Raw genomic sequence first — 17521 nt, 5'->3', positions numbered from 1 at the left:
GAAGCACATCACAAGTTAGAAGATAACAAGGACAAATGAGGAAATGTTTTCTGTGTTGGTACACATTTGCCTTTTAACTATTTTGCAATTCATATTTAAGGTTTTGTTTGTGAAAATTAGACATAAACTGTATTTTATTAGGCCGGTACAGTCACAGAACAGCTGATTTGTATATATGTGTGTCAATATTCAGGCAACAATCACATGTTCCTGTGCAAATTCAGGTAACTAGGTACAAATACATAACATTAAGGCTGAGTTTCCACAACTGTTCAAGTGAAAACACTGAATGAATGAATGAATGATGAATGGATAAATCTGAACATGAAAGTCCTGTGAAATATTGAGTCGTTATGATTTCAGCATAATTGATCTCATTTTCTAATTTAAAACGGTTCGTACATTTGAATCAGTGGAAATCAGCTTTTCTTGATAACCTTTCATCTAAATCGTTAGTGGGGGACATTGATCAATTTTCAATGCAGTTAAGTAGTTATTGATTATAACATACTGTGCAAACAGGTGTTTGTGGTGTCAGTACTATAAAAAAAAAACAGCACCCACTAGTGGCCGAACATTAAAAGCTACATTCGTTTTCTGGCATTTCTGTATAAATGTCTGAAGCGAAAAGGCAAAACCGATGCTTTTTCTCTTGAGTTGTTATCGTGTACATGTATTCTAAATAACTTAAAGTAGCTGAATTTATGAGTTTTCATCAGAAAGCCGTCCGTCAGCTCCTCCCGTAAACCCCGCTCTCCTGCAGAGCCGCTGCCGAGCGCCGCCGGCTGTACGGGACGGGAGGAAATTAGCTTGACTCTGCATTCCCCCCCCCCCCCCCCCCCCCCCCCCCCCCCCCCCCCCCCCCGCTCGGCGTGCCTCTCAATCATTTTTCACCATCGACGCACATGTGGCCTGCTGCTGCTGACGAGGCAGGAGCAAACAGGAAGCAGGCTTTTAGCGGGTTCTCCCTCCCGGAGGGCTGCAGCGACTCCGCCTCCTTTGGTTTTACGGCGGCCAGGTGAAGCCCTGGGGTAGCGCTTCCCACTGAACACAGCAGGCCACTGTTTACACCCCCGATAGAAAGATAAAATGAAAGTTACATGCTCTGAAGCACAGCTGCAAATGTCTGGTAGTTCACCTTCACATTAGGGGTTTTAGAAGAATCAAACTGGTGCAACAAGCTGTTCAGACTTGTACCTTTTGTAGCCCCCCAAGAGAAATGCTTGATCATTTTAAAGTAAGATACACAACACTATCATGAAATCTGGAAAAGTAATGAACTGAAAATAATTCAATAACATTTTAAGGTTTTTTTTTTTTTTTTTTTTACAAACCATTGCTCAACAGCAGGTTTATGGTGGAAGGTCTTGAATATCAGTATTATATAGATGAAAGTATAATAGAGAACAGACGCAAGTCTGTGTTCAAGTCAGCTCCACAGGCATTGGGAACCCAAAACCAGACTTTATAGGAAAAAATAATAATAAATCTGCTTATTCAGTTTAGAACTAGCGTGATTATATCACATGCATGCAGATGAATTAATGTGTGAACCAGTAATAGCTTCTGCTGATTATCTGTCGTTCAGGCCTATGTTATGAAAATTACACAATAGGGAAAAAGCCACGGCTCCTACCTTGTATTAATTACCCACTCCAGCACACCCACCTATAACTGCTTAATTCTTATACTGTACTGTGTACATAGCATATATATAGTTATATTCTCATATATGCTATACTTATATCTATGCTTACATATATTAAAGTGTTTTAAGTAATGAATGACACTGCAGGGCAGTTTGAACCTGAGATAGTAGAATATAAAATCACAGTGTATCAACACAAAAAACAAGTTTCATGATGAACAAAAACAACCAGCAACTGTCAACTACAGAGGGAAATATTCTCTTTAATGCTCAATTAGCTGAACTTTAACCAAAACTCTTTACTTCAGCAACTTTGACCTTTTTAACAGACTCAACACTTCGTTCACAAACATGAAATAAAACAGTCAAACTACTGAGAAGTGATTTTTATACTCGTATATGCAGCTTTAGCTGACTAGCCACTCAGTGGACAAATTATTAAAACGATTCATCACTTATTCAAGCATCATTTTAATGTTTTTCATATGCAAAAAATGTGAACTAAAAGTGCATCTACTGAGAGTTTTCAAAAAGCTAAATTTTGGTAAATTCCAAGTGAATTAAGCAAAAGTGCAATTTAGAAGGATTCTCAGCTAAATATTGATCTAAAACTGACTTTGGAGGAATTAATAGAGAACTGGACATGTTTTTTTTTCTTCTAACAAGAATGTAAATGTCTGGAGTTTTATTGACAAAGCTCAGTGTTTAGTGTGTGTGTGTGTGTGTGTGTGTGTGTGTGTGTGTGTGTGTGTGTGCGTGTGTGTTCAGCTGAGCAGAAACACTCACGGAGAACGGCGGAGTTGTTCTCATCACAGAGCTGCAGCACAACTGGAGAAACTTTTCAGGCTGAACTCAAAAAAGAAAATGTCATACAGTCTGAATCATACCTGTTCAGTTAGTATATTGTCAAACACAATCTGCATTACAGGAATTCATCGCCATCTACTGTTCAGGAGTGTGAATAGATGTTTAGCTTATTTATTTTTGTCCCTGAATCAAATCAAGACTTTGGACACTTCTGCTTTCGAAGCTCTTGTTCATTGTACAGAATTGTCGGATGCTCTGGTGAACAGCGGTTTTATTTATGCATTCATCAAATCTACCCATGCACTGGGTGGAGGTTTAGAGGGCGGAGCCCTGTGTGACTGAATGAGGCAAAGGAGAGTGGAGGCATTATCCAGGGTGAAGAATCAGAAGGTGCTCGAGGTGATAGATGCAGTTCTGCAGCCAGTAGGGTCGGAAGAGTTTTACCCTCCAGACCCCCAGCAGGCCTGTGGTTGGTGGACTAGAGGATCAGGGACTAGTTCCCCCATAAACACACAACTCAAACCATGTTAAAATAATCCAGAAGAAGTTCAGTTCAGTGTTTTGACTGTTTTGTTTTGTGTGTGATTACAGGGAGAACCTGGACCTCAGGGAATCCAAGGCCCCCCAGGGCCAAAGGTGAGACGGCTTTAGACGTAGCAGTCGTTTTCTCCGCATCATGCGCAGGTGCCCTTTTGTTGAATCCTTTTTTTTTCTCAGACCAGATGATAAAAACAATTCATTTTGGTTTGAAAGCAGCAAAAAATAAAAAACAAAACAAAAAAAAAAGCAATTTTCTGTGCCCACTGCTCTGTGACCGCCGCTCTGATTATGACCGGCCGTGAGGCGCTCGTTGACATGGGGGAGGGGGGGGGACTTTCTGGATTTATGGTGTCAAATCACTCACCCCCATCACCAACATGTTTTTTTCTTCTGAGAACCAAAATGTCAACTCCAGATTGGAATTTTCCTTTTCTTTTTTTCTTTCGGCCTCGTCGTCGATTAAAGGTGGTATTTCTGGGATCAGCGGTCGTTGCTAAATGACTCACATTACGACTCGGCCGCCGTTACTTCAGGAGCAGGACGGTGGAGTAAACTTTCTTCTTTTGGACTATTAGGGTCTGCCGGGGTCTCAAGGAGAACCAGGATTACCGGGGGACAGGGGCCACGCAGGAGAGGGCAAAGTGGGACCGCCGGTATGAACGCCGTTCAGAGTCACCGTTCTGGTTCTGGTTCTGGTTCTGGTGAGCGCACCGCATCAGAACCGTCAATGTGACGTTTGATCTGTTTCCAGGGAGTTCCTGGAAAACCTGGCGAACCTGGAGCTGCGGTAAATATCTGAGAAGATGGAGGATGTTCAGGGCCTGTCTGAGTTGCGAGTCTTTGATGTGTGTGTCTGGGTTTCAGGGTTTGAGGGGTCCTCCGGGAGTGGCTGGTCCTCAAGGTCCGGCAGGACACAATGTGAGGACCCAAAACGTTAACGACCTACTAATCATCTCAGCCCCGGTTTAGGATCATATATGGTGTTAAGTGTTTCATTCTCTTTGCACAAAACGCAGGGTCTGCCTGGAAGGCCTGGAGAGAAGGGATCACCTGGAGAGCCTGTGAGTAACCATGCAGCAACAGACCAGTGCTGTGGTACTAGCTAGTACTAACCAGTACTTCAGTCTGTGAAGGCCCATCGTTGTTGTGCACCTGGAGCTAGTAATGAGTATATCAGTCCTAGGTTAATCTTGTAGCATTGTTGCTGTGTGAGCCTTGAACGAGACTTGAGGTTTAATCCCTTGCTCATGGGCAGATTGAGACTGGAGGAGAACCTGTGCCGTGCTGTCCTCTTTAGTCTCGTTCGAGTAGCGATAAGCAGCCGTTCTGTCAGACGTCTCTTCACGCCGTCGCCAGCTGTGATTTAAAGCCCAGGATCCAGTGGGTGTTTGATATAAATCTCTTGGTCCTCGTGCGTCTTTCTGACATCTTTGATCTCGACTCGGCTCCTGATGGATCCGATCGGTTCACTCCAGGTTGATCTCTCTCTCTCTCTCTCTCTCTCTCTCTGCAGGGGAAGGCAGCGGACCTGTCTGAGCTCAACCTGAAGGTTTGGAACCAGCGCTGCTCTTCTGCACCGACCGAATAGAGAAAGACGTCGTGTTTGTACCTGCAGACTGACCCCAGGGTGCCTTGCTTCTGCCGTCTGTAGGACGTCTGCTCCGACTGCCCCGCCGGCCCGCCCGGACCGCCCGGACTCCCCGGAGTACCCGGAGACAAAGGACACACAGGGCCTCCTGGGAAAAGCGGCCAGGACGGATACCAAGTAGGCCACAGTCATTACCGAACACTCCTCCCGTAATGTGGCGTCCATTAAGAGCTCGCTGTTAACAAAGTGCCGTACGTTGTGTGTCTGCGGCGCGGCGGCCCCCTGCTAGCGCCGGGTTCCCGTCACCGTCGGTCACGGCTGCGGTGACGGATGGTTTGACTCGGTCCGCGTCGTTAACTCCGCCTCCTCCGGGGGGGCGGCGGTGAACAATTAAGGACTCCGCGGCGCCGCACGCCGCCGTCCGGACAGAGACTGATGGACCGCCGTGTCGTTACAGGGCCCGCCGGGACCAGCCGGACCTCAAGGGCCCCCTGGAGCCGACGGAGGAAAGGCGAGTCTGCTCTGTTTTCTGTGGACAGACGCTAATTTGTCACCTGTGTCAACATGGTTTTGTTGTTGTTGTTGTTGTTTGTTTTACACGAGCAGGTTCAGGTAAGAGATCGGTCGTAAAAACTGAGATCATATTTCAAACGCTTTGCAGTTTTTTCCTCTTCGATGATGTTCAGAATTTCTCTGGTTTGTTTATCCTTGTTTCAGAAACCGTCACAGTTGAAATATGACGTTTCATGAAGCCTCTCTGTTCTCTTCATTCAGGGGATAAAAGGTGACCGTGGACCTGCTGGAGGCCCTGGAGAGAAAGGAGATAAGGTATACATATTTATCTTTTATCTCTCAGAGCAAACATATAATTTTCAGGTTATAAAAATTCAAATTTGATTTAAAATACAACGAAAAAAGGCAGAAATGAAAAAAAATACTGATTTGTGCTGATGTTAGCAATTAGTCTTGTAGTTCCAGTTTCTACCACAAGGTGGTGTCTGAGTCGTTTGAGTGTTAACAGTTTTTTTTTTTTAATACATTTATATTTCTACTTTGGACGTCGATTAAAATTCCAGAAAATACACAATTTGATATATATTTGGAGCTCAAGGCGATTTTTCTACTGAAAACGTTTAAATATCGAAACTAAAAATCTATGTCACATTTTTTTAAACCACAATTCTACTAAAATCGCTAATTTATACATTTTAACAGCTCGATGCAATATATCACAGCTACCCTCAGTACCTTAGGATGAGCCACGTCAGGTTTCTCCATTGTTTGAGATTTCACAGTTGATATTTATCGTCTCATTAAGACATGGAAATCCTTCCGTCTTTGTGAAATGATTTCATGCGACTGCTGCGCTTTTATAACTGTACAGTTAAATACAAGAGCTGAATGAAGCCAGAACATGTTGATTGTGGGGTCTGAATTTAGCCTTTTTGAATGATTTGTGTTTGTTGAAATTAAAAAAAAGGCAAATTAGAAAAATTCTCATTTCCTTTTGTTTTTGCAGTACCATTTTGTGCCACCAGGTGGTGTAGTGAGCAACTCTAGTATTTTCTGTATATAAATGTCATGGCAATAATTCTAATGTGTGTTTCCTGTTGTGCCAGGGTCACCCCGGACCGCCGGGCCACCCGGGTCCTGCCGGATTGATGGGTTCTATTGTAAGTGTCCGTCTCTCGTCTTCGCCTCAGGCGTTCCGATGTTTCAGCTGTTCAGTAAACGGGGCTCATTTGTTGGGAGAAGGTCTCACGGTGAAGCCTTCTATTCCCGTCGACCTCTGACGGTGACGCCGTCTCCTCCCTCTGCAGGGCACCGATGGACAGCCCGGCCCCGCGGGTCCCCCGGGAGCCCCCGGAGAAAAGGTCAGGCCGCTCTCGGAGCAACCTTCCCCTCGGAAAACTTATTACCCATGAGTCATTACTGTACAGACCTCGTCCCTCTGGCATGCGGGGCAGCCGGCCTGCGCTCTTAATAGCAGCTATTCATCATTTCTTTAGGTGACTGTGACCCGTTTGCTGTTTTGTTTGTTTGTTCCCGCCAGGGCAAAGAGGGTCTCAAAGGAATCCAGGGCCCACCAGGCCTCCCCGGCTTGATCGTAAGAACGAAATGCATGAATCCACACGCGCACTTCACTTGTGGCGCAGGAAGCGGCAGCTATTTGCGGCGGTAGATAATCCGTGTCCCTGTTGTGCAGGGCCAGCCCGGGAAGATGGGAAAAGACGGCAGAGCAGGTGAAACAGGAGAGCCTGTAAGTAGATTGAAATGACCCCGAGAGCAAAATTCAGCTGGAAGTTATTCAGTCTCGACACTTTTTCATTATTTCTTTTCTCTCCACAGGGCAAGCAAGGTGAACCGGGGCCCCCAGGTAACCCCGGACTGCGGGGACTTCCTGTAAGTAACATCCAGTAACGCTGTTAGATAGAAACACTTAGCTCGAGCAAAGTACAGCGACTGATGTGCTGATGTGCCGCCGCGCCGTTCTCTGTGGCCGTGCAGGGCTTCAAGGGCCACAGAGGAGAGCCCGGACCTCCAGGAGCGAAGGTCAGTCTGTTTCTTACATTTACAAAGTAATTGTTCTTTCTCTGGCGCCGTTTTCCCGCCTTAATGAGCTCCGGCCTCATCGGGGAACAACACAGCCGCTGTGATCATAAATCTCCTCACCTGCTGCAGCAAAGAGATTAAGACGCCGTTTGCAAAGAATACGGTCCGTTTTTGCATTTTCTTTTCAGGACAGTTTAGCATTTCCGTGGCAACGTTGGAAAGTTGTTACCGTCCAGATGACAGACGGATTACAGCAAACAGACTTTTTTTTATTGGAAGAGTTCCACCAATCACAGGAGGAGAAAAGGAACGCAACATAACTTACAAAATTGAAAATTGAAAGTTGGCACATGCAATGAGAGGTGCGCAATGTGAGAACGTCCAATTTAAATACATGATTTACCCGGTTGGAATTTGATTCTAGAATCTTAGCCGGCAGAAACAGAAACAGAGGGATGACCTCTGACCCGAAGGTTTCATTGGCTGAGGGTTTTCTCGTCACGCAGGGAGAAGACGGGAAGACCGGCTCACCTGGACGAGACGGCAAACCTGGAAAAGAGGTACGGATGAACAGATCTGGAGCATTTTAAGTTCCGCAACTGCAACTTTAACAAGAATTCTAACTTTGTCCAATTTAATGAAATGAACAAGGAATGAAATACAGAAAACCGCAGCAGAAGTGAGTTTTCTGCTTTTTTTTGGGAAACATGCTGGAGTTTGAGAACTTATTGCCTTTATTTTAGATTGAACAGATTTCCTTTCTTTCCTTCATGTCTGAATGGTAGAAATAAACCTTCCTCTACTCGGGTTCGCTTTAGCTGAGCAGGAAAAAAGACGAATACATCAAAGTATATCTTTCGAGGTGAAATAACCTCGATCCAAACCAGCTCCTAGAAACATTTTGCTTCCTGATCTAATCACATGTAGGTTTTTTTTTTTCACTTTGCAAACTTCTCCTGCAGATCTGGCTGAGGTTTTCTTTTCTTTTCTGATTTGTAGCATGACCTATTTTAACTCCTTCATGTTTCCAACCTAACTGATCGAATCCGGTTGATTTTATTCGTTCTGTGCCTTTTTAAACCAACTCTCGAGTTTCTCTCCCTCCTCAGTGCAGAAAAACATTACAATCCCCACTCGAGAGAGAACGAACCGCCTTTCAGCTCTGAGAAAAAAGCCTCCGAAGGAACTCAGTGTCGCTCTGCTTCCTAAAACACACACACACACACACACACAAACACACACGCGAGCGTGCTGTCAGGTTGATGCTGGAAGTGTGAGCGGTGCAGCAGGTCTGGAGGCGGCGACCTGCGTGTGGCCTGAGAGGGAGGGAGCTGCAGGGCGGCCAGGGCCTGCCGCTGCCTGTTAGGGACACACACTCCTCCGCCACGACAGCGAGGGTTCAGTCCAGAGCGAGCAGAGCCGGCAGGGAGGGTCCTCACTTTTCTTTATATGTTCTTATAGCGACATACGTTCGGATAAACATGAAATTTTTTAAGTGTATTTTTTTGTCAGTTTTTTTGGTCTTGAGAACAATGTCTGCTTCTCTGGCTGCAGACTCCACGGTCTGTGCTGCTACGTGAATAAAAGGAATGCATTAGAAACCCACTCCAGCAACAGTCTGAGCTTCAGGACAGACTGCGCTCTTAAAATAAAAACTGGAAGTGTAATGAAACTGAGATGTAATGTTTGTTGTTTGGCTGCAGGGCCTGAAGGGACCTCCGGGTCCTGATGGGTTACTGGGACCAAGAGGCGAGCCGGTGAGTCCAAACCAGCTGGACTTCCCCATGTCGACCGAAAGATTTAATGATCATCAGGAGCTTCCTTCCTCATGATACTCCTCACCCTTAATCTTTGCCCATCACAGGGTAAACCTGGTGAACCAGGACCAGCAGGAAAATCGGGTCTCCCTGGAACTCCGGTAGGTTTCCTGTTCCCTCTGTTCATAACCTTCAATGCCTGTTTCTGCCCATAGTGCAGATGTGGCAAAATCCAAATGATCAGCTTTAAATCCAACTTTGAAAAATAGATTAAACCACACATGGAGTTTGGGTCATACGATGTTTGGTTTGGTCGATGCTCTTGCTGCTCTTTCCAGAGTAAAATTCAGAACCATCTCATGTTGGATTTGGATCAAACATTTTGGAATATAAACCATTTTTCCATATTTTCAAGCAAAACAAATGCAAAATTTTTAAGAAATCGCCAAAAAATTTTCACGAGCCCAAAACAAGTTTAAAAGTGGGAACGTTTTATGCTCTTATTACACAAGAATCGAAAAGTGGCTCAGTTTTAAATTACCATCTTTTCCAGAATATAACCTGTTCTTTCTTTCCTTTTTCCCCCCACTGTTTGGCTGATCAATAACAAGTGACTTAATTCAATGCACACCGGTACATACCAGCTGGGGCCACTAGAGGGCACTGCATATTAACAGATGCTGCTACAGTAGCAGAGAAATCCCTCTGGCTGACAGTCCAAGTTACACACAGAATTTCAAGTTAAAAAGCTGCAGGATTAATTTCACAGGTGGGAAAGCAGCTGCTGTGTGAGGATTATCAGCAGTCCAGCTGCATCTGGACCTGGAGAAATGCGTTATGTTCCTCTTCATGACACTTTTCTTTTTGATAGATGGGACTTGTAATCCATATAATACGGTAATTTCCCATATGCAGATGATATGTGGCTCCTGTTGGGAGGAAAACACTGAAAGTTGAAAACTGACTCTGTGTTGCGCAGTCGAATTTACAACTTTCTGAGTAATAACCGAGCAGGCAGCTCCTCCGTCTGGGATGTGACTGCAGGCGAGAGGATGGAGGGTTTCTCCCTGAAATGAGCCGTCACACTCCGATGCGGGATGGGAGGAAATGTTTCCGTGACCTGAGAAAGCACAGCGTTTCCCCCCAGAGGCAGCTGGGATTGAGAGGGGCTGACCAGGACACTGCCTGCAGGGGATGAAAGAAAACTAAAACTCCTAGAACAGAGAGAGAAACGTTTTCAAGACGCACAGAATATGCAAAGCTCAGCGATCGTCAACGGCTTCTGGATTCATCCTTCCTTGAGATCTCACTGTCAGATTCCTTTACAGCTGTACTTATATGTCTGGATTGCTTTTCTGTCTGTTTTGCATTAAACATGCAGGCAGGTTATCAGTAACGACTAAAGCTTCTTAACAAACTGGCAACTTTAAAAGCAGCTCTTGGCTCAGAAGAGGCTTGACCCCTCCCAGTCTGGGCCGCTGCATCAGAGCAAGATGTATAATTGGGTGTTTGACTTTCATGAGTGCATCTGCAGCCAAATGGCTGCTCAGAGTTGCCGGAGGTGAGAAAAGGTCTGAATCATCTGAGGGTGTAAGGAGCAAACAGGTTCAGATGAGGATCAGGGTTTTTTTTTTTTTTTTTTTTTTTTTTTTTTGCATCTAGCATCAGGAGGAGACAGAAATAAAAAAAGTGGGACTGGTCAAGGTTACCTGAGAGATGTCAGCCTAATGAACCGTGAAGGCTGGAGATGAGGGTGGACTGGAGCGAAAGATGGAGACGGCAGTGAAGTTAGGGAAGTAAAATTTGGTCATGAATATAAACAAACAAAACGCTCCATCTTTAAGTAATATTTCATGTCTGCAGTGCATAAAATCACACAAAAGACCTGTTGATTTGTTCATTTTTCTTGCTCTGTCAGTGGATTCCAGTAGTAATGGAGGCTCTTCTGTTCCGCTGCAGCAGCATTCTGTTGTCATCCACAGTCATCGAGCATGATATACTGAATAGGTTGTTTAAAGGTCTACTTTTTGTATTTATCTCTACATTTCCAAGCGCTGGAGTTGGTTTTACTGGAAGACTGAGGTACAACTGGTTTCACTGATATCAGATCCCTGTGCACAAGGGAGGCATTTAAAACCAGGAAATACATCAGGAAGATTTTTTTTTTTTTTAATCAAGCAGAGTAGGAAAAGTGAAACATTGCCCTCACCGTAAATTCCTCCAGTCTGCGGCTGCTCTAACCGGCTTGTCTCCTGGCCCCACATGTCTCTTGTAAATATGAATTCTAATCCCTCCAAGCTGGCATGTACCTCCACAGCGCTGGTTTATGTTATTTATTTATTTATTTACTCATTTTTTCCGTATCCAGGGCATAGCGAGCGCAGCTAAATGTTAATCTGGCCCAATCCTCGGTAATGAGCGAGGGGGCTTTTAGAACACCAGTACAGTACGATGCCACGTTGTGCGCCATGTGACGGACCGCCGTGTTTCTGCTGTTGTCCAGGGTCTCAGGGGAGACAAAGGAGAGCCCGGCAACCCGGGATTACCAGGCTTTAGCGGGCCTAAAGGCCCCGCGGTGAGTATCACAATTGTTTACGTGCTCCCTTCTTATTTTGATTTGAAGATTACTTATAGCTTTAAAAAAAAAAAAAACAAATGAAGAAAAAACACGAACATCTGCCTACATGTTTTCTGTCTTTAGGGTCCACCTGGTCCCATCGGCCCCGAGGGAAAACAGGTACCAGTCCACACTGATGGCTTCTGATCATGTTTGTGCTGTGAGGAGATTTGACGTTAACGTTGTGTTTTGTAGGGAATGCCCGGCAGAATCGGTGATCGTGGAAATAAAGGCGATAGGGTGAGAAATATGAATGTAAACAGCTGTCATCGATACACAACATTATACAGATAGAAGTGTCCAAATATCAAATATTGATGTTCTGTTTAAATATGTGCATTTTAATAAGACTGGAATATAACTGGAAGCGATTACACTACTCTGGAAAGGTTTCCTGCATGTGTGAGAATTCAAAGCCTTTCATTCGTTGGGCTTGAAGTTAAAACTCATCTTAGTTTTTCTTGCTAAATTATTTCTTTATTTCTTTATAGTCAGAGTATTGTTCGTTGTATACATCATGCCAAAAGATACTGGTGGGAATGACACGGTGGTGTATCAGTTCTGTCTTCATAGTAACGTCATTGGTTCCAATCTTGACCCGGCCTTTCTGTGTGGAGTTTGCATGTTTTCACCATGTACCTGTGGGTTTTTCCTCATGCAAAGATACAGATTACAGCTTAGAGTGTGTGTGTGTGTGTCTCTTTGCGATGGACTGGTGTATCGAGATGGATGGATTGAAGTGACAGAGTATTTCAGATACATTAACAAAGTGACAGATTTCTTCACGGTGTAACATGTTCTCAGCTCACAACTGACCGATGTGACTGTGGCTTTAAAAGGCTAATCAATAGCACCAAAATATCTTCAATAGGGTTGAAAGTACATTTATTTTTTCATAGTCTTGATTGTTACTTAGTGTCATGAGTGTCTGGTGTGTGTGTGTGTGTGTGTGTGTGTGTGTGTGTGTGTGTCTGGCAGTTTTCGAGTGGTGTGAACAGTTGTGTGAAGAGCTCACAGTATGAGTGCAAAATGGCAAAAATAGATTCCTCGAAAGATTCACTGCAGGTTAAGCTCCTCAGAGGTAGAAACACAAGTAGTTTTTGTTTCGTTATTTATTTGACTAAATTGTCAAATATTTTTTTAAATATGGAGAAAATAAAACACAATATTGGCACACATTGTGGATGGTTGCAACATGTTTAATGTTTCAGTTTTTCCTACAAACTGATCTGGACTGATAGAGGAATCTTTCCTCGCTGCTGCTGTCGGAGCTCAGACGACCACGTTCACTCTGTCCTTCACTAAAGGGAGACCCAGGCACGAAGGGAGACAAAGGACAATCGGGAGAGCCAGGAATGCCCGGAAACCCAGGACCCCCCGGGAGAAAGGGCCACACGGGGATGATGGGCATGTCGGGACCGCCGGGAGAGATCGGAGCCCCGGGGCCGCAGGGGCCTTCAGGAAACCCCGGACAGCCCGGCCCCAGGGTGAGTCCTGCCTGGTTTGGTGGCAGCCGGTGATCCAGAGAGGATTCCTCAATAATTCAGCTTCTCATCACCGTGTGTGTGACTTCAGGGGGAGTCGGTGTCGCTGGAGCAGGTGCGGCGGCTCATCCAGGAGGAGCTCGCCAAACAGTTAGACGGTGAGGACCAGGTTTCTCTTCCCTCTTCTTTTTGGGAGGAGAGTTGGAAAGTAACTTTTCTTTTTGTTTCCAGCCAAAATGGCGTACCTCATGGCTCAGATCCAGCCGGCCCATGTGAAGAGCACCATGGGACGCCCCGGGCCCCCGGGCCCTCCCGGTAAGGACGGCAGTACGGGGCGACCCGGACCCCCCGGTGAACCCGGGATGCCTGGACAGAATGGAGGAGAGGGACCCAGGGGACCCATGGGCCCCAAGGGTAAGACAAAGATCCAGAGGAGGGTTCATGACTCCCGTGTTACAAAACTCTGGGAGGAGCTTTTCTTTACAGCCTGTTCCAACTCATTATGGACCAGCATTTATCAGATATCTGGGTGGAATAACTGTGATATGTGACAAGGGGACGGCTCTCGGAGAGATCAAGATCTGGATCTCACCAAAAATTCACTCACTTCTTCGTTGTCTCATCGCCTGTTAGCCAACCTTTTGTTTTGTCAAAATCCAGCCACAAGTTTTTGGTTTATGCTGTTGATCATCCATCCCTCCAAAAAAAAGAAAAAAAAACAACCAGCCAACCAACCACTAACCAACCAACCAACCAGCCAAGTAGCCAACCAACCAACTAGTCAGCTAATCAGCCAAATAACCAATCAACCAATCAGCTTGTCAGCCAACCAACTAATCAGCCAGCCAGCCAGTCAGCCAAAGAGCCAGCACACCAACCAGCTAGTCAGCTAATCAACCAACAAACCTAACAACCAACCAACCAACCAACCAACCAGTCAGCCAGTCAACCAACCAACCAGTCAACCAACCAACCAACCAGCCAACCAACCAATCAGCCAGCCAGCCAACCAACCAACCAACCAACCAACTAACTAGTCAACCAACTAGCCAACCAACCAACCAGCCAAACAACCAACCAACTAGTTAGCTAACTAGCCAACCAACCAACCAGTCAAACAACCAACCAACCAACCTACCAATCAGCCAGTCAACCAACCAACCAAACAACTAGTCGACCAACTAGCCAACCAACCAATCAGCCAAACAACCAACCAACCAACCAACCAGTCAGCCAGTCAACCAACCAACCAGTCAGCCAGTCAACCAACCAACCAACCAACCAACCAATCAGCCAGCCAGCCAGCCAGCCAGCCAGCCAGCCAACCAACCAACCAACCAACCAACCAACCAACCAACCAACCAACCAACCAACCAACCAACCAACCAACCAACCAGCCAGCCAGCCAGCCAGCCAGCCAGTCAGTCAGCCAAAGAGCCAGCACACCAACCAACTAGTCAGCTAATCAACCAACCAACCAACCAACCAACCAACCAACCAACCAACCAGCTAACCAGCCAGCCTGCCCCCCCATCCAACCGACCGACCCACCGGCCTAAAGCAGGTCCTTCCCTCCCGGCTGAGTTTCAGCCTGTTCTTCATGATGGCTGCCGTGTTGCACACCCCAGCTCCTGTCATTAACCTGACATTCAGTTCATTCCTGCCACTGACATGATGTAGAGATAGAAAATTATAATATCATCTGCTGCACTCCACCTTATTAATGGCTGCTGCTGAAGATTGAAGCCCCCCTTTACCGTCTTTTTTTCGCTACTTACTCATAAACCTGACAGGAAGAAGAAATATGGAAATGAGAGCACTGCTGGGGTGTATTCAGCTGCAGGAAAATCACATCACCGCTTCCTTTCTCTTGATTTTCTTCCTGCCTCCAGTATTAATGAGGAGATAATGTGCAGAAATATGAGTGACTGTTGTTATTTTCTTCTCAGGCGAAAAAGGAGCAACGGGTGAAAAGGGAGAGCCAGGTGTTGGCGATAGAGGAGAACAAGGCCCTCCTGGTCCGATAGGTAACTAACAAACTCTGAACAACCTTAACAATATAAGTGAAAATTGATTTTTCTTGTTTTTTCGTCTCTGATGGTTCTTCTTTCTGCTCTAGGTCCAGCAGGTCTTCCTGGTTACGGTAAAGACGGCAGTCCGGGACAAGTCGGCGCCCAAGGCGAGTCGGGGAATCCCGGCCCCCATGGCCAGCCCGGCCCCCCCGGTCCCCCGGGCCAGTGCGACCCCACCCAGTGCGCCTACTACGCCAGCCTGGCGCAGAGACCCCACACCAAGAATGTCAAAGGGACTTAAAGGGGAGCGGACCTGGACCTGGCTGTATTTATGAACTCGGTGGTGTCGGTCTGAATCAAGAACTTATTCTTTTTTTCTTTTTTGTTTTCGTTTTTTGTTTTCTTTTTTTGGTACCAACGCTACAGACGGATTCACAACGTGGGACTTCTTTCACTTTTCCATTAAGGGGGCACAGAGGGCAGCTAAAGAGTTTTCCTCGTCACGTGCATGCTTCCTGTAATACATATAGGGAGATTAATGAGGACGCTGCCATGCCCCCCCCCCCCCACCCCCCCCCCCCCCACCCCCCCTTGTTACCAGGACGGGAGATCAGCAACCCGATAAACGGTATCGTTTCATCAGTAATTATCTCCAGAGTTCATGCAGGCGATTTCCTGCCATCCTCACATCGTCCCGCAGTCCCGTCACCACTCCGTCCATCGGTCTCCTGGCAGGGATCCTCTCAGTCCAGAGAGATATCTGTTTTACTGTCAGTGACAGGAAACAGTTGGGGGGGCGGGGGCGGGGGCGGGGAGTCGATGGGAGGAGCATTCAATGAGCTCCAGCAAGGAAGTGATGAATCAACCACGTTGAGACTTTTCTCTTCTTGGTAAGTGGCTTAAAAGTGTAGTAGGTAACATTTGACTAATGCCACTGTGGTGCAATAGGTGGCAGCAGAGAGTAAGTTCTGTCTCATTTTTGGTCCAATTGTAGTTTTTTTTTTTTTTTTTTTTTTTTTTAAGTCCGGAATTTGTTTAAAATAAAAAAAAAAATACTGTTGAATTCATGTTTTAGGTTTGGACAGAGTAAATGTTACAAGCGGGATTTATAATACTGGACAGGCTGTGCCTAGCTCAGGGGTCTGCAACCCGTGGCTCTGGACCCACAGGGGGCTCGACAGGAGTAGCTCCCTGAAGATTTCACAATTTATTCCGTTTTTTAAAAAGAACACTTAAAGGTGCTAAATTTAAAAAAAAAAAAAAAAAAAAAAAAGATAAACTAGCTATGTTGGCTAATAAGAGTAAGACAAGTAAAATTTCTCATTTGCTAAAATAAGAACTATCGAATTATATGACAACTATAATTATTCATTTCATAAAATCACCTTGCCTACTAAAAAAGGATATAAGAACAAAATAAAAATAATAAAATAGTGAAATTGTTAAAAATAAAAGTACCTATAATTACTAGAAACAGTTAAGGAGGGTAAAACAGACAACATATAGTAAAACTACATAAACCGCTTCATGCTCTGTTTTTTAAGTGAAAATGCGCCGAGGCCCCAGACAGATTTTATTTGGTGGAAAGTAGCGGGAATGACTGTTTTGGTCATGAAGGTTTAGAGTCCTCGGCTGGTTTGCTTGCTGATATGAGTAGCCATACTGATGTGAATGAAAATGTAAAAAAAAGAAAAGTTAATTTTTTTTTTTTGGAAACATTTAAAGAAATTACATATGGTGCCTTGAAATCATCTTGGATTGTTTTTTTTTTTCAGATTTGTTTTAACTGGCAGGAAATGAGGCTATTTTCCTTTTTCTTGGAATAACGTTGGCAGAATTGGCCTTTCTGGTAACAACTAATAAATTAGTAGTGTTGTTTACGTTTGTCAGGGATATCTGAAGCAAAAATTTATTACAAACCTCAGGCTGGAAATCATTAACACCTGACTACAGTCAGTACCATGTAAAGCAATTTGCTCCTGGTTCACCCATCAGATTTTTTCTTAAATGAAAGAAAAAAAAAATGTCACCACTACATTTGAAGTTTTCAAGTTTAACGAAGCGTCTCGGCTCAGTTTCTCTGGTAACTGCTGCTTTTCTTCACCGGAAAAGCTGCTCGTTTCCAGCTGCCTTCTCTGAACGTGTTGCCTCCTCTTTGTTTGGGCTTGTTAAGTGGACGCGGACGGGTCAGAAAATGCGTTGCTTTACTTCACTCGTCCCCCTGGAAGCTCAAAGAATGGAGACCTATTTTCCTTTCTTGACCACCGAGGCCGTTACGCTGAAAGATGCTTTGCCTCGGGCCAGTGAGGGACATTTGGTCATCTTGAAGCTATTCAGTGTCTTTCAAGAAAACATCACCGCCCTTAGGAAAGGAAAAAGGTGCAAAAATGTTGAACGGGATTTAGAAATCTACAGCTGTACCAAAAGTCGGTTTCTGCAGAAGTGAACAAAGCAGTCGGACCTGACAGGGGAAACGTCACCAGCAGACCAGCGTCACCTCTTTATTAGCTAACTG

At 45.2% G+C, this 17521-nt stretch overlaps 1 protein-coding gene across 1 annotated transcript in view; it reads left to right on the top strand.

Annotated features, from left to right (window-relative positions):
- col22a1 (collagen, type XXII, alpha 1) overlaps window positions 1-15982 on the top strand; it is a 56689-nt gene extending 40707 nt beyond the window's left edge. Inside the window, exons 40-65 of the mRNA XM_030120595.1 lie at window positions 3047-3091; window positions 3571-3648; window positions 3747-3782; window positions 3860-3913; window positions 4012-4056; window positions 4509-4544; window positions 4647-4760; window positions 5041-5094; window positions 5358-5411; window positions 6203-6256; window positions 6404-6457; window positions 6637-6690; window positions 6790-6843; window positions 6933-6986; window positions 7092-7136; window positions 7643-7696; window positions 8840-8893; window positions 9001-9054; window positions 11397-11468; window positions 11595-11630; window positions 11706-11750; window positions 12818-12997; window positions 13086-13152; window positions 13226-13408; window positions 14944-15021; window positions 15114-15982. Coding sequence (XP_029976455.1) covers window positions 3047-3091; window positions 3571-3648; window positions 3747-3782; window positions 3860-3913; window positions 4012-4056; window positions 4509-4544; window positions 4647-4760; window positions 5041-5094; window positions 5358-5411; window positions 6203-6256; window positions 6404-6457; window positions 6637-6690; window positions 6790-6843; window positions 6933-6986; window positions 7092-7136; window positions 7643-7696; window positions 8840-8893; window positions 9001-9054; window positions 11397-11468; window positions 11595-11630; window positions 11706-11750; window positions 12818-12997; window positions 13086-13152; window positions 13226-13408; window positions 14944-15021; window positions 15114-15307 — 1848 coding nt within the window. The 3' untranslated portion in view covers window positions 15308-15982. The remainder of the gene's footprint in view (window positions 1-3046; window positions 3092-3570; window positions 3649-3746; window positions 3783-3859; window positions 3914-4011; window positions 4057-4508; window positions 4545-4646; window positions 4761-5040; window positions 5095-5357; window positions 5412-6202; window positions 6257-6403; window positions 6458-6636; window positions 6691-6789; window positions 6844-6932; window positions 6987-7091; window positions 7137-7642; window positions 7697-8839; window positions 8894-9000; window positions 9055-11396; window positions 11469-11594; window positions 11631-11705; window positions 11751-12817; window positions 12998-13085; window positions 13153-13225; window positions 13409-14943; window positions 15022-15113) is intronic.
- The last annotated feature ends 1539 nt before the right edge of the window (window positions 15983-17521 follow it).

This window comes from Salarias fasciatus, chromosome 22 (genome assembly GCF_902148845.1).
Source record: "Salarias fasciatus chromosome 22, fSalaFa1.1, whole genome shotgun sequence".
In the NCBI taxonomy this organism is placed as follows: Eukaryota; Metazoa; Chordata; class Actinopteri; order Blenniiformes; family Blenniidae; genus Salarias; species Salarias fasciatus.
Note: the sequence above shows the minus strand (reverse complement) of the source record. Positions and strands in the feature narration are given on the sequence as shown.